The 14,936-nt window shown below is 38.9% G+C and overlaps 1 protein-coding gene across 12 annotated transcripts in view; it reads right to left on the reverse strand.

Annotated features, from left to right (window-relative positions):
• The window catches only part of Mtd (TLD domain-containing protein mustard), a 252,832-nt gene that overhangs the window by 127,280 nt on the left and 110,616 nt on the right, over positions 1–14,936 (reverse strand). For 2 of the 12 annotated variants that reach the window (XM_076308366.1, XM_076308362.1), the window contains exon 1: positions 1,551–3,920. The exons of 4 other annotated variants lie outside the window; for them this stretch is intronic. In XM_076308366.1, the coding sequence (XP_076164481.1) occupies positions 1,551–2,134 (584 nt within the window). In that variant the 5' untranslated portion in view covers positions 2,135–3,920. Of the gene's footprint in view, positions 1–1,550; positions 3,921–14,936 lie in introns of those variants that run through there. 6 more of the 12 variants (XM_076308364.1, XM_076308363.1, XM_076308368.1 and 3 more) reach the window with 6 other exon arrangements.

Here is a 14,936-nt window from a genome sequence, read left to right on the forward strand (position 1 = left end):
AGAAAATTGATAGTTGGAATAAACTACCAACGATCGATAGACAAATATTTCGTTACGCCGGTTTCGTATTATACCAGAGATATAATATCCTTCCAAGAATATTGGAAGAACGTGACGTTCTACACAAATGGCTTTCACGTACAACGAAGAAAACATAAACATAGGCCAGCTAGGACGAAAATGGAAGTACAGACGGGTAGAGGTTCGAAGAAATTCGTTCCGGACTTGAAAACAAAGATGGCGTCCCTCCCAACCTTTCGAAACGTCTCGAATACTTTTATTGACACGGTCGTCCAGTTCCGCTCGATTAAAGTTGCTCTACAGTTCAAACGAATGGTAAACGGAAATCAAATCGAAATGTCCAACTTTCGCGATCGGAGATATTCCAGAGAAATCGCCGGGATCCCCTATCGAGAAAAATGTCCTCCTGTCTGAGGAATCGTGATGCATCGAGGATCGAAGACGCGCTGTAAATCGAATGATGGCTTCGCTTCCGGTAATCTACGGTGCTCGTGTTGGGAAGAGATCCGTCGATAACGCGAAGAAAGTACTCTTACTTTTCAAAGCGACGGAAAGAGAAAATATTCGAAATCATCTTTCGTGTGCAACACAGAAGTTTTTGTTTAATCGCGTCTCGATGTGACATCATCCACGTAGCGACAATAATAACCGTACGAAGAGACAGATGTATCAATGTTTTTTTCACCGGGTACTTGCCACCCGACAACAACGTAAACAATACGAGAAGAATTCGGTCGGTACGTAGCGTTATTAGCCGTCTCTCGTTATCACGGATGGTAATGCGACTGTCTGAGAAGTGACATGATTACCCGTCTGGATTATGACATCAACCGTGTCGACTAGGTTAAATATTTGCACGATGCACTTGTTTCGCAATTTTTTCTTTTTCTCTCTCTCTTGAAATCAAATCCTGTACCGTAATCGTGTACCGAAGCACCGTGATATAATACTGCGTAGAACAATAAAACCGATGTACGCTTTCTTGTCGATAAAATATGGGAAAACACGACTCTCTATTTGGCGCCAAACGCGGGGCTCACACATTGGCCAATACTGTCCGTCGAGCAACTTTTATTGTATTCTCCTACCATCAATAACCGTACAAATAGACGATCCGAATAACAACTAAGAAAGGAATTGCAACAGAGACGGATTGTTTCCATTTTGAAATTTACTCGCGTCGCCGTAAACAAAACTATTGTCCCGCGAACGAGCGAAGGAGAATACCGTGGAAACAATCCGCTCTCGAAATTATCGATATTTGAACACACTCGTGCTAAGAGCGTAATAAGATTTCAAAGAATGATCGTATGTACAACTCCTACCTTTTTATCGAACGTAAACACAACATGCGTCTAGGTTAAGCGAGATCCTGTTAGTCGAAGACAAAAAAGTACGTCGATCCGAAACCGCGATCCAAATGCGAAGTATTCGTGTCTCGATAACGGTCCGTCGAGATCTTATCAACTCGAATTTCCCATGGGACGCCAAGCACGCGGTATATAGAGTACAATGCAAACGATAAATACCTGCCAACCGAGTCAGGTACGAATATATTCCACCAGGAGGGTCTCTTCTGTCTGGTTTGCGTGTACAGTCCGTCCGCGCTACCGACTTGCGTCGGGACGCCAGCTATTCCCTTTCTCCTCTTGCGATCGAGTTTCGGTGGTTTCGCGAGCGGATGCCAGGACTTTCTGCGACCCTTTTTCCCCTCGAGATCCGCCTTCATTCGCTCGTTCTCGAGCACCTCCTGATTCTCCTCCAAGAGATCCTGCGACACGTAGAAAACCGAGCCTCTCCTGCCTCCCTCGCTGCTCCGTCTCTTTTCCTTCTGGACCAGTTTCGTGTTCTCCTTTTCCTCGACGACACTGCCGCGCCGTGCCCTCTGGAAGAGGCTGTCCCTTCGCGCCTTAAGATCCTCGAGCACGCTGTGCCGTCTTCCTTTATTGTCACGCAAGATAGCGCTCGAGTCCCTTCTACCGACAGCGCCGATCAGTTTCGCGAACGACGACTCCTCCTCCATCATCGACGGTATAGAGTTCGTGGATGCGTATTTGGTGGCCGAGTGACCATTATTGTGCGGTTCGTTGCTGATGTACATATTGCTTTCCATGCTACGGGACGTATCGATCGAGATATCGGTAAAGAACGACGCGCCGGACGATCCCGATCAACACCGTATATATGTATATCCACGTTATCACTTGAAACGCGTGTAAAACACCGTGCACTCGCGAGCACTGAACAGGACCGCCACCACCGACGAATAACACACGACCGATCGCTTGGGCACCGCGATCACCCGAGACCGGCGATCATTTTCCCCGTTTCTTGTATCGAAGGGAAATACGGAAGGTACGAGTTGCGTACCGTTAAGGCACGATCGGCATTATTCCATTGCCGGTGAAAGCAGCCACGGCGGCGTACCGAGTGACCGCCTTTTCACTCCTCGTGAAACGTGCTTTGCTACGGGCGCACGAACACGAGCGTACCAACGGACCTGTGTATCGTGTCGACCGGACTTGTCCGCGGAGGTAGGTACCAAGGAACGAACGGCTGCTCGAGCGCGAGATCCACGAACAGATCGTTGACCCGGGAGAATCGCGCGAAACCGGCCAACCGAGCCTTCTCGTACTTTTTGCCCGATCCGTTTGTTTCTTTATTTTCCGATAGGTCGAGCCCTTGCTGTGAAACTCGTTCCCGGCTAGCTGAGACGTCAACCGTTTCGACCTTTGCTTCGTCCTCGGGCCGAGAGAGGTCCTGGGATCTCGAGTTACAGACACGGGGTCGACGTGCGAATTGTCTCGCGAGTTTTCTCGCAACGATCTACCGAGCGTGAACGTGTTTTTCACCGTTCGTATCGAGCGACGATAACGAAAAAAATAAACAAAAAATGAAATACGTAAACCCGAGCTTTCACGCGAGAACGAACCAACCACCGCACGTTGTTTTTGGCTCCCGTGGTCGAGTTTCGTCGAAACTCCTTCTCCCCTATGTTCGTCGCGATTTCACACGCAGAAACTTTGTTTCTTTCTTTCGTTCTTTTTTTTTTTTCTTTTCTTTTTTATTAGGCGTCGCTTCCGTCGATTCCCGGGTGGGGAACGCGCTTTCAGGTTAACGACTCGACTTTCCGATAGCGGCGCCCAACACCGCGAGAACCGTTCCTCTTCTAGCACTGCACCACGATCACCGAGGAAAATCTAGCCTGGCCCGTCGAGGCCGGCGATATCGAGCACTTGTCCCTTCTCATCACCGTGTTTTCGACGACGACGCGTTCGCGAGTTTGACGAACGAACGAACGAACGTTTACGGTGCGATCGTGAACAAACGATGAACAGCGCGCGACACGCGATCTTTCGGTACTTCCGTGCGAGACTGAGGCGACGCGCGGGCTCGTTGCAAGAAGAGGGACCGAAACTGTCTGGCCACTTTCTCTCACTTTTTTTCCTCTCTTGTCGACGGTTGGGATCGGGCGTGCGCACGGACACGATACGCGAAAGCCAGTTACGATAAATCGGGATCGAGGCACACTTGAATCGACAGGCCGTCACCGAGAATCGAGTATCGCAGCGACTAAGCGAGAACCAAGCCGACTGCTTGTATTTATACACGTCGAGGCACTCGGCCGAGACTGTCTCTTCGGGCGCATCCCCCACCTCCGGTCCAAGTACTCGACAAGAAGAAACACGCACGATTTTGCGGTCTCGTGGATCGCTGCTGGCGGGCTTAGGGATGCTTTCTGTACGATTCTATCGCTCTGTTAATACTGTCACGTTGTTGGAAATATAATAGATAATGGTAAATTGATATAATTGGGGGAATTCCCTATTCGAGTCAGACATTTTAAAAGCTTTGACGTGTCGCACGAGCGTAGTATTCAATACGCAATATTTTGATCGATGTAAATACACCGATGGTGACGAATTGAACGAATTTCGGGAACCAAAGTCCTGCAACTATACGGCGTACGTTCGAACATTGTACGCGTATACTTTTACTTTCTTTTCTCCGATAAATACTGTATTAATATTATTTTTCTTTATTTAATGTACAATATGTAAACTATGTACTCAAAAGTGTGTTATTATTACCATATTTTCTAATCAGCGAATTACATTTTCCAATGTTTCATTAGTTACCACACGTTAGAAATTAATTTTTATCACACATTAGAAATTTATTTTTATTACACATTAGAAATTAATTTTTATCACATATTAGAAATTAATTTTTATCACACATTAGAAATTAATTTTTATCACACATTGGAAATTAATTTTTATCACACGTTAAGAAATGTAAAGCGAGAGGTAAATATTCGTCGCTGTTCGTTCTTTGGTGAGGATTGCGCTGCTTGAAATAATTAAAAGAATTATCCATTGAAACGACTTTGTAACGCAATAGTGGGTTATCTTAATACCTGTATTACGGCGTTACAGGTTGGATACTCGGTAATAATTAAATCTTTTTTTTACCTTTCCTTTTCCTTTTTTCTTTTTCAATTATATCGCACGAACGGAATGATAATTATTCCCCGGAGAATAATATCAACGTTCGCTGCCTCGATTCATCGTGTTTATGGAAGACCGGCGACACGTATACCGCCGGCCACTGGCTGTAGTAGCTGAATGATAACGGCAACAAATATTGCTTGTGTTTACCGGCAATAAGAAACAATTACGAGCGTAACGAGCGTCTTCTCGGTAGCGTGAACGAATATTTTCCTTCGCTTTTGAAGAGATCGAAGCGGAGAGAGGGATGTTATGAAATTGTGAAATTGTTTTGCTTTCGTTTCGTCGGAATCGCTGAAACTTCCAACAAAATTTTCTGTATCAGCCGGTGGGAGGAAATTTCCCAAAATTTGCACATATTTCGTTCGGTCTCTTCTCTTCACGGTTTACACTTAACGTAACGAGAAAATCTATGACGTGAATGCTAAAACGTCTAAAAAAGATGTCATCTAAGTCTCCTGTTTTCGTTCAGACAGCGGTGCATATTTTAAGCGATTTGTACGCCGAGATGACATTTTGATTCGACTTGAGACGTTACACTGTGACAAGATAAAATGCACTCTAACGAATTCTTTGCAACGGTATCGAATTCAATTTTCTTTTCAACGAACAAAACGAATAACAAAACTTCGAAATATAAAATCGTGCAAGAAAACAAACTTTGACAAATTCTTTGCAACGTTATTGAATTTAATTTTCTTTTCAACGAACAAAACGAATAACAAAACTTCGAAACGTAATCGTCCAAGAAAACAAAATGGCTACACGTTTATTGAATCGTTTTACGTACCGCGACGCGACAAATTCAATTTGTAATAATTAATTTCGTAATTTTTCACTGCTACGATTCGAAGCTTTGTACCTTTACATTTAGTGGATTACTCGGGCCACGATTTTAAGGTTATAGGTCGTTTTTGAACAATTTTCTTCATCAAATAAAAAGAAATTGTTGGTAAAAGTTTCCGATCGTACGAAACTCAGATTTTTAGCGATCAAGAGAGACACGTAGCTACTAAATGCTACAAGTTCCCTCGTAACTTCGTGTCTTATGAAACAAGTTGCCCGGACAGTCTGCGTTCCGACAAATAGAACAAATGTGCGCCAGGCAAACCAGAAAATCCCGAATGCAGGCGAAGTTCCGCGCGCTGAAAACATTTTCGTCGGTATCACGAGCGACGATAAAAAAAAAAAGAACTCTCATTGATAATAATGATAAGTACCGCATGACCCGCGAGATTAGCTCCTCCATAGACGAGATTGCATAGTGCAAACAATAGCTGATACACGGCGCGAAAACATAGGAAGTTATCGCGGCAAAACACCTTTCGAACTATCTAAATAATCATAATTCATTTCATAATCCCGTTCGGTGAATACCGCGTCTAACGATCATTATTTATCTTCAACTCGACGGACTACGGAATATCGTTTGCTTGTTGCTCAACGCCTACCGGTACGTACGTTAATTTACATTTTTTATTTTAAAAAATCAGTGGTTCGCCGAGTACTCGTGCAATATGATTTTTATAACAACACGGTGGAACCTTTATTATCCGTTTCGTTGGGAGAAGTGTCCTTGTAGACTGACCCTTTGCGGAGTAATAACGACGAAGTGATGAATTTAAAAATTTTTAAACGAAACTAAAATTTTTGTATAAAATTAAGATCTTAGAATTTTTAAACGAAACTAAAACTTTTGAATAAAATAAAAATCTTAGAATCTTTAAACGAAACTAAAATTTTTAAGTAAAATTCAAATCTTAGAATTTTTAAATAAAATTCAAATGTTGGAATTTTTAAATAAAATTCAAATCTTAGAATTTTTAAATAAAATTCAAATCTTAGAATTATTAAATAAAATTCAAATCATAGAATTTTTAAATAAAATTTGTCCTTAGTACTAAGAATAGGTAACTGTGTGTTCTTTACCTTATTTTTTAATCTTCTTTTTTATTCTTCTGATAAATAGTATATCGGTACGAAATTATTTGAAAAATAATTAATTGATCTCAATTTGAAAAAGAAGAGAAATATACCCAAATTTCACCATCGAGGAATACAAATCACTATCGAAGTTGGATACCGATCGAGTAACGTGTGATTCTTTGGTTTTAGATAATCGATTAATTCGCCGAAATCGTTTCGAGACGTAATCGAACCAACTATTCCGAACATGTAATATTAATCGAGTTCAATTACTCAAGCACTTCGAGTTGATCGCAATCTTTACAATGTCTAAACTTTATCGCTTACGAAACATTGTTTACCTCGACGTGCGCAGTTATGTTTCGAGTTATGGTACAGTCAGCGGAATGAGAAATTAATGAGAATACTATACGTCGAACGAGAAACATTTCGAGCCACGGTTGTCGAACAACGGTGCCTATATTTTCTTCGAAGGTGGTTCCATTTCGACCTTTCTTCCAATAACATCGTGCAGAACGCACTATAGTTCCGCTCGGTCCATTGTGCGTTCACGTTCCAACAACAAGAACATAAAAGAACCAAATATAGGCTCCGGTGATTTTTAAACGTTCTTAACGCGCATTCGAGATTCTTCTGCGCTAGATGTTCTTACGTTTCTTTGAAAATATATTTTATCTTTACCGATCCGGTACCGAGACGACGAATCCATCCATCGGAAAATTGCACGATTGTTTCACCTGGAAAATTTCTATAAGAATGAAAATACACTGCTTCAAAAATTCATCGTACGCTATCATTTAAAAGACATTTCAAGATGATTAGTCTTGTCGCTTTTTCTTTTTTTGTAAAATTACAATTGTATAAATTAAAATCTTAGAAATTTTAAATAAAACTAAAACTTTTTAAAATTAAAAACTTAAAATTTTGTAAATGGAACTAAAATTTTTAAATAAAATTGAAATCTTACAATTTTTAAATAAAACTAAAATTTTTAAATAAAATTAAAATCTTAGAAATTTTAAGTAAAATTAAAATCTTAGAAATTTTAAATAAAATTAAAATCTTAGAAATTTTAAATAAAATTAAAATCTTAGAAATTTTAAACAAAATTAAAATCTTGGAAATTTTTCTGCAATTAGTGTGTCTTTTGTACTAAGAATAGATAACCGTGTGTCCTTTATCTTATTTTTTAATCTTCCTTTTTATTCTTCCTGTGCAAGGAAGGTCTCGAAATTACTCAAATTCTTGTGCCGCAAACAGTTAACGAAGTTTCGGGGTTACGCGAAGGCGGACGTGCAAACCGGCGGTAACAATTGGTCAATTCGTCCGCGCCCAATTAGAGAATTGCAGCGATGAAAATACCGACTCGCTCTTAATTCGATTCAGCCAATTAACTCTTTCTCTCTCTCTAGGCAGCGTTCGCGCGATGTTCGGGTAGGCGAACTTCTGCGCTGTGGAACAGGCGCGACAAAAACGCGCATGGTCGAGTATGGTTGCTCCACACCGGGCCAGAATTCATTCTTAGCGCAACAGAAGTGTGCAATGGACTGTGGAAAATATTCAATGGGAAATTTATTCGACAATTGTCCACGGTAATTTTCCTATAACTTTCACCGAGACCTTAGTAACGATCAGTTATTATTTATCGTACTATTTCTTTTTTTTTTTAACATTCAAAGAACGAAATTTGGTGACAATGTTTCTATTTTGTAACGTAACGTACCGTGACATTAAATTGTAATTTTTGTGTTCGTATAGTAGTATTTCTTTTTTGCTAAGTATTCAAAGAACGAAAATTGGTGACAATGTTTCTATTTGTAACGTGACATTGAATTGTAATTTTTGTGTTTGTATAGTAGTATTTGTTTTTTGTTAAATATTCAAAGAACGAAATTTGTTGACAATGTTTCTATTTTGTAACGTGACATTGAATCGTAATCTTTGTGTTCGTACAGTAGTATTTTTTTTTTCTAAATATTCAAAGAACGAAAATTGTTGACAATGTTTCTATTTTGTAACGTGACATTGAATCGTAATCTTTGTGTTTGTACAGTAGTATTTTTTTCTTCTAAATATTCAAAGAACGAAATTTGTTGACAATGTTTCAATTTAGTAACGTAACGTGACATTGAACTATAATTTTTATGTTTTTTTTGAATCGCATAGTGAATACCACGATCGTCAAAATTGTCATCTCCGAAGAATAAAAAAAGATACTCTTTCTATTTCATAACGTTCTATTTAATCACCATTCCCGGTGTGATACAATCGCAGCATAATTAAAGTGCATCCCTTTCAAATGCATAATGCAACCGCGCGGAATGTTTCTCAAACGGGTTCGAATATTCCGTTCAAACGGTGAAACGATTTTTATTTATTACATTCTTGACTCGTTCGCTTGGATACCACGTCCCGTGAATAAAGAAAGTTAATTCAAGGGAATGGGAACGTATCGAGCACGAGTCATCGATTAATTAACGTCCCCTGTGTATTATTTCCCCCCTTGTCGCGTGTCTTTTCGTTCTTACGGTTTCCTTGTTCAATTTTACACGTGTACCTGAAGCTGTTCTCGTACACGGGTTAGAAAACATTCGTACACGTCCACAGAAAAAAAACACACACACACACGCACGCATACTTGGACACTTCGAGAAGTACTCCTACGAATTACCAACGACCCAATTCCCTTCGGGGAACTGGCTGTTGACGGGCTCGGTCGACGAGTAGTCGGATCATCCTGTTGTTCCACGTGAATTAGGTCAAAGTCATATCATCGCGGCGAAAAAGTGTCTCGCGTCGCGGCCGTGAATCGAGCGATGCCTAACATCGTCGTCGGTTGCATAATCGAATTCGTGAGCGGTGCGTGCCGTCGGAAGTCAATGTTTCGATGATGATGAACGCCGAAGGGAACGATTAGGTCACCTAAACGCTATAAATGTCGACGATGAATAGGTATTTTAAAAGTTAACAAAAGGGAAGGTTAATTTATGAATACCATTGGTTGGCTATTTCGATAATTGTCAGGGAATATTGTAGGCAAAGACACCGTTGATAATTGAGTAATTTTTAAAAAAAAAAGTTTGTAATAAATCAAATTGATCCCTTTGGTAAATTGTTTAATATTAAAACTATCGACAATGAACGTATTCCTATTTGTTTCAGATCATATGGGTGTTTTAGAAGTTAGAAAAAGGGGAAATTAATTTATGAGTAAGTTTAAAAAAAAAGTTTGTAATAAATGAGAATTGATCCCTTTGGTAAATTGTTTAATATTAAAACTACCGACAATGAACGTATTTCTATTTGTCTTGAATTATATAAGTATCTTGGAAGTTATATGGGGAAAGTGCAAATTAATTTATACCATTTATTTGTACCATTAGTTGTCTACTTCGAATTGTCCACGAATATTGTAGGCACTGTTAATAATTAGATAATTTAAAAAGAAAATGTTCGAAACGGGTGAAATTGACCCCTTTGGTGGTTCTATTGTTAACACTTGCTGGGTCCATTTGGACCCCGATGTAAACTCACATAAGATTATGTGAATATGTATTAGATGTGTATTATATGAATTGATTATTTTTACAAAATATTATACGAATAATAATGAATGAAACAAACGTGTGTGTATGTATGTGTGTGTGTGTGCAAACATTATGTACACTGCATGTATGGTTTTGACAATTATTACACTTAACTCTGTACATATTGTCATTTCCAGTAGACGTTTAACATCTTCTTTCTCAATCCATTAGATTTGTTGGTTTTATTATTTTATGATCTGTAGATTCAAGTACATTTATTACTTCTTTAGACAAAGATATACTATTATTTTCAAATTCGTTTGCTCTCTTATCATTGTTTTCTGATATCAGCTCCTGACCTAATTTTTCAAGAAAGTTCTTTCTTTTTATGTGCATTGACTTCACAATACGGTACATTACAGTACCATTACCGTTTGCCCAAGTTCGATTTTTCATACGCTTTATATGCAGCTATATTGACGTAGTTCTCGAAGAGAGTAGTACACTGGGTCCGTACGGACCCGGGCATCGTCGTCCGAGTGTTGAAACACGTTCGTTGCGGAACACGAAACGTGTTTTTACCGGTGATATCTTTTTCATTTACATAAATTAACGTAGTCGAGGTCTGACGAAAGAAAAAAAAAAAAGAAAAAGAAAAGAAGAAATAGAACGTAAATAGATCACCAAAGCAAAAAAAGGGTAGTGTAAATCGCGAAACTGTAGAGATAAGGAAGTGAGCATACTTCCTCCTCAACGTACGTGTTTACCGCGTAATATCACTTAAATATTATTATATTCGTTTTTTTTTTTTTTTTTATCTTCGAAGAAAAATTAATTTCGATACTTTTCTCCCGTTCATCCATTATTTATCTAAACAGAAAATAATCGGATAAAAGGTAATCAACGATAGAAGATATCAGGGATTCGTTCTCAAGTTGTAAATTTATTATTTTTATTAATCCTCTTGATTTATTGTCTATATATAAATTTTATTGCTTTATCGCTGGCAACAAACGGTACGACACAGCCGTAGAAATTACACCGTTTAAAAATGAAATCGCAAACTCGCTGCATACGTATATATTTACATTCCATACGTTTACACGCGGTCCACCGCAAATTCATTTCGCACTATTGTTTTAAGAGTTTCACATCGGCTGCGTTCCAGCGGGTTTATTTACGTTTATCGAATGTGTGCCACACCGGGACAAGTACCCGTTCGGTAATTATTAATGATTATACAGCCGCGATGATATCTTCGTTACAATTTATATTAAGTTTGCTCAATATGTCCCGCTCCAGATAGGATAAAATTAACCGTTGAAGTTATGTTGTTGATAATAGATGTAATACCAATTGAGAACGGGGCGAGTTAATACGAATAAGGACTACTCGGCTACCGAAAGAAAGTTACAAGTCGTACAAACGGGCTCGCACGGAAGTAGTTATAGTTCTTTAACTATCTAATGGAATAATTTTGCTCCGGCAGACAGACTTCTATCAACGCCAGGAGCTTTATCAGCCGGTTGCTTATCACCGACCTCACGTACTCCGGAGGACAGGTTTATGGCTTGGCTACTGGAAGCGCGGAACGAGCCTATCTCATTTACCTCGAAGACGCGACGCATCGTTACGTACGGTTTTTCCCTACGTGTTGGTACGTGTACGTGTGGGTTTGCGTGCTCTCTTCCACGTACCGTGGAAGTCATTTTCGGTTAACAGCGATCGAACAGCTACGTCGTTTCTCGTTTCGTTGGAACCGTGACGAGACAAAGAGACGGGAAGACGAAAGCGTGCAAACACACTAGGACGATTTTTCACCGACGCCTTGTCGCTGATTTTGATCGAAGCTGCGAACGGGATTCGAGACACGTGTACCGGAGGTAAACACCGTTGATTCGTCGTCGACGCCGCGAAACCGTTTTACGTCGACGAACACACGGACGAGAATCACGCGGGGGAAGCGAATCTCATTTGTACGGGGCGGTTGGTTCGTGACGTGCGGATTGAAATTCGCTGTTGAATTTAATAACGACCAGACGCTCTGTATTCAGGGCGATGTTCGATATTTAGTTTTTATACCGTCTGTACGTTTCTATCGGGGTCGGAATCATTGGGGGTTAGAGGGCTTGGGAGTAGAATCTTTGGGGATAGAATTTTTTGGTAGTGGTGTTTGAGATCGAAGCTCGTGGGAAGAGGATTTTTGAAAGTAGAGTCTTTGGAAATAGAATGTTTGGGATTAGAGTCTTTGGAAATAGAATATTTGGGATTAGGGTATCTGGAAATTGAATGTTTGGGATTAGAGTCTTTGGAGATTGAATCTTTGAATATAGAGTCTTTGGAAATAAAATGTTTGGGATTAGAGTCTTTGGAAATAGAATATTTGGGATTAGAGTCTTTGAATATAGAGTCTTTGGAAATAGAATCTTTGAATATAGAGTCTTTGAATATAGAGTCTTTGGAAATAGAATTTTTGAATATAGAGCCTTTGGAAATAGAATCTTTAAATAGAGAGTCTTTGGAAATAGAATTTTTAAATAGAGAATCTTTGGAAATAAAATATTTGGGATTAGAGTCTTTGGAAATAGAATCTTTGAATATAGAGTTTTTGGAAATAGAATCTTTAAATATAGAGTCTTTGGAAATAGAATCTTGGAATATAGAGTCTTTGGAAATAGAATCTTTGAATATAGAGTCTTTGAGTATGGAGTCTTTGGGTATAGAGTCTTTGAGTATAGAGTCTTTGAATATAGAGTCTTTGAGTATAGAGTCTTTGGGTATAGAGTCTTTGAGTATAGAGTCTTTGAGTATAGAGTCTTTGAGTGTAGAATATTTAAAGATAGAGTTTTTGGCACTAGAGGCTTTAGGAATAGAATTTTTGGGATTGAAGTCTGTGGGAAAAGAGTCTTTGAGAATAGAGTTTTCAGAGCCAGATTCTTTAGAATTAGAGTTTTTGGAAATAGAGTCTTTGGCTATAGAATTTTTAAAAAGAGAGTCTTTGGGACTAGAGGCCTTGGGAATAGAAGCTTCAAAATTAGAATCTTTGAAACTAAAACCTTCTCTACTAGAGTCTTTGAAACCAAAGCCTTGTAACTGGACTATTTGGGAATAGAGTTTTTAACAATAGTGTCTTTGGGACTGTAGTCCCAATAGAAAATACAAAGCAAAAAAGAAACAAAATAGATATCTTCCGTTTAGAGCTATCTGTGTGTAACGAAGACACATTATCAACTCATCTTTCCACAACATTCTGGAATAACAATTTTCAAAAAGGACCCAAAAGCTATCAAGTCGAAATCTCGTGCTTCTTATTATTACCATTTATCGAAGAATATCGCATCGTTAATACCGACTTGCGATTCCAGGCTGGAAAATCACCAAGAGAGATAAAAATCTCGACTTCCACTTTTATCGAACGAATAGGTGGTCGTACAAGAAACAATAACTGTACTTGTATCGTGGAGGGATTAAAGACGCTTCGCAGGGCCTCTCGTAATCGCGTCTTTGCGAGCGTTGACTTATTAAAAAAAAATAACGCCGTCATCGAGGCGATCGTTATCTGAAATCTGATGCAATCGTCCTAGCCTTTTTGTCGCTACTCTGATTAATAACCCGATTTCGATCCGTCGGGTCAAAATCGGTTCCAAGAATCCGCGACACTCGATCTTGCCGAGTGTCACGAACAAAGTATAATTGGATACCGACTGTCGTTTATAAACCGTTATCGATTTTTTTTCACCATGCTTGTAACGATATTAATTGGACGAGTGTCATCGCAAAACTTTCGAAGACCCGATTATGCGAGAATCTTTTAAGCTCGCGATAAAACGTTCTCATCGCTCATTCGTTTGATATCCAAGTAAATTCTATTCGTAGAGAACACGTACACCAAATACGTTAGTTAATCACATTACGACCATCTTGTATAATTTCTTTCTCATCGTCGAATCAATTTCCAATTAAGGGGTACAAGAAATTTATTTTTTATTTTTCTCCTTCGTTTACGGTAAGTAGGTTCTATTTATTAGAAAGTCGTTTCGTTTTTTTTTTTTTTTTTGGTGAAAATGAAACACGATTTTTTAGAGCGTGTGAACATTTTGTTAAATTCTATATTCTCCATTTTGGAAAACGAAATCACTTTCCGAACAACCCAATAGATTCGATCTAGATATACAATATTAAATTTTTGTTATATCTTTCTTTTTTTTTGCTCGTTTATTTTCTGGTAAACATTTATCCTTTTTTTTCATCGTGGTAGAAGGAAAGTATTTTTTGTAATTGTCACCGAGGTGGTCCCCCCCCCCCCCCCCCCCCCAGAAACGAGGTCGAAACGTTTACAACATCCACCAGACATTTCGAAGTTGCAAAGCGCTCTCGACTGCGATACGTCAAGAGTTTGTTTAACCAAAACGTGTCCAACTGCTGAACGTGTCACACTTTCGTTGTGACACACACATCGACGCGTTTCCTTACCGAGACTCACGTTTTTAAGTTCCAGGGCCTTTTCCTTATTTGCCCGGGGCGGTCTTCAAACCGTTGTTTCGATTCACGCTGCGTAAACATTCGGCACGCAGACATGATTAATAATAAATCGTATCTAGTTGGACACCATGTGCATAATTTCACTAAATTATTTATTTACTTACATGGGCAAAGTTTGCGAGTAGGAAAATTAATTTACTGTTAAAGACTGTCGAAGGAAAATTATAGACAACTTGTAAAAAGACCAAAATTAAAGGTAAGCAAAATACTCAAGTCGAACGGAAATTTTTAATATAAAATAATTTACGTGGAAAGAAACAGTGTTAAAATATGTTGAAGAAATAATGATTTAATTCTACTGAGTGTTGAAGAAAAACAGTAAACAATCTATAAAAATACCGAAGTTAAAGAATGTAAAATATTTAAGTAGAACGGAAATTTTTAATACAAAATCATTTATGTGGAAAAA

Source organism: Ptiloglossa arizonensis, chromosome 4 (genome assembly GCF_051014685.1).
Source record: "Ptiloglossa arizonensis isolate GNS036 chromosome 4, iyPtiAriz1_principal, whole genome shotgun sequence".
In the NCBI taxonomy this organism is placed as follows: Eukaryota; Metazoa; Arthropoda; class Insecta; order Hymenoptera; family Colletidae; genus Ptiloglossa; species Ptiloglossa arizonensis.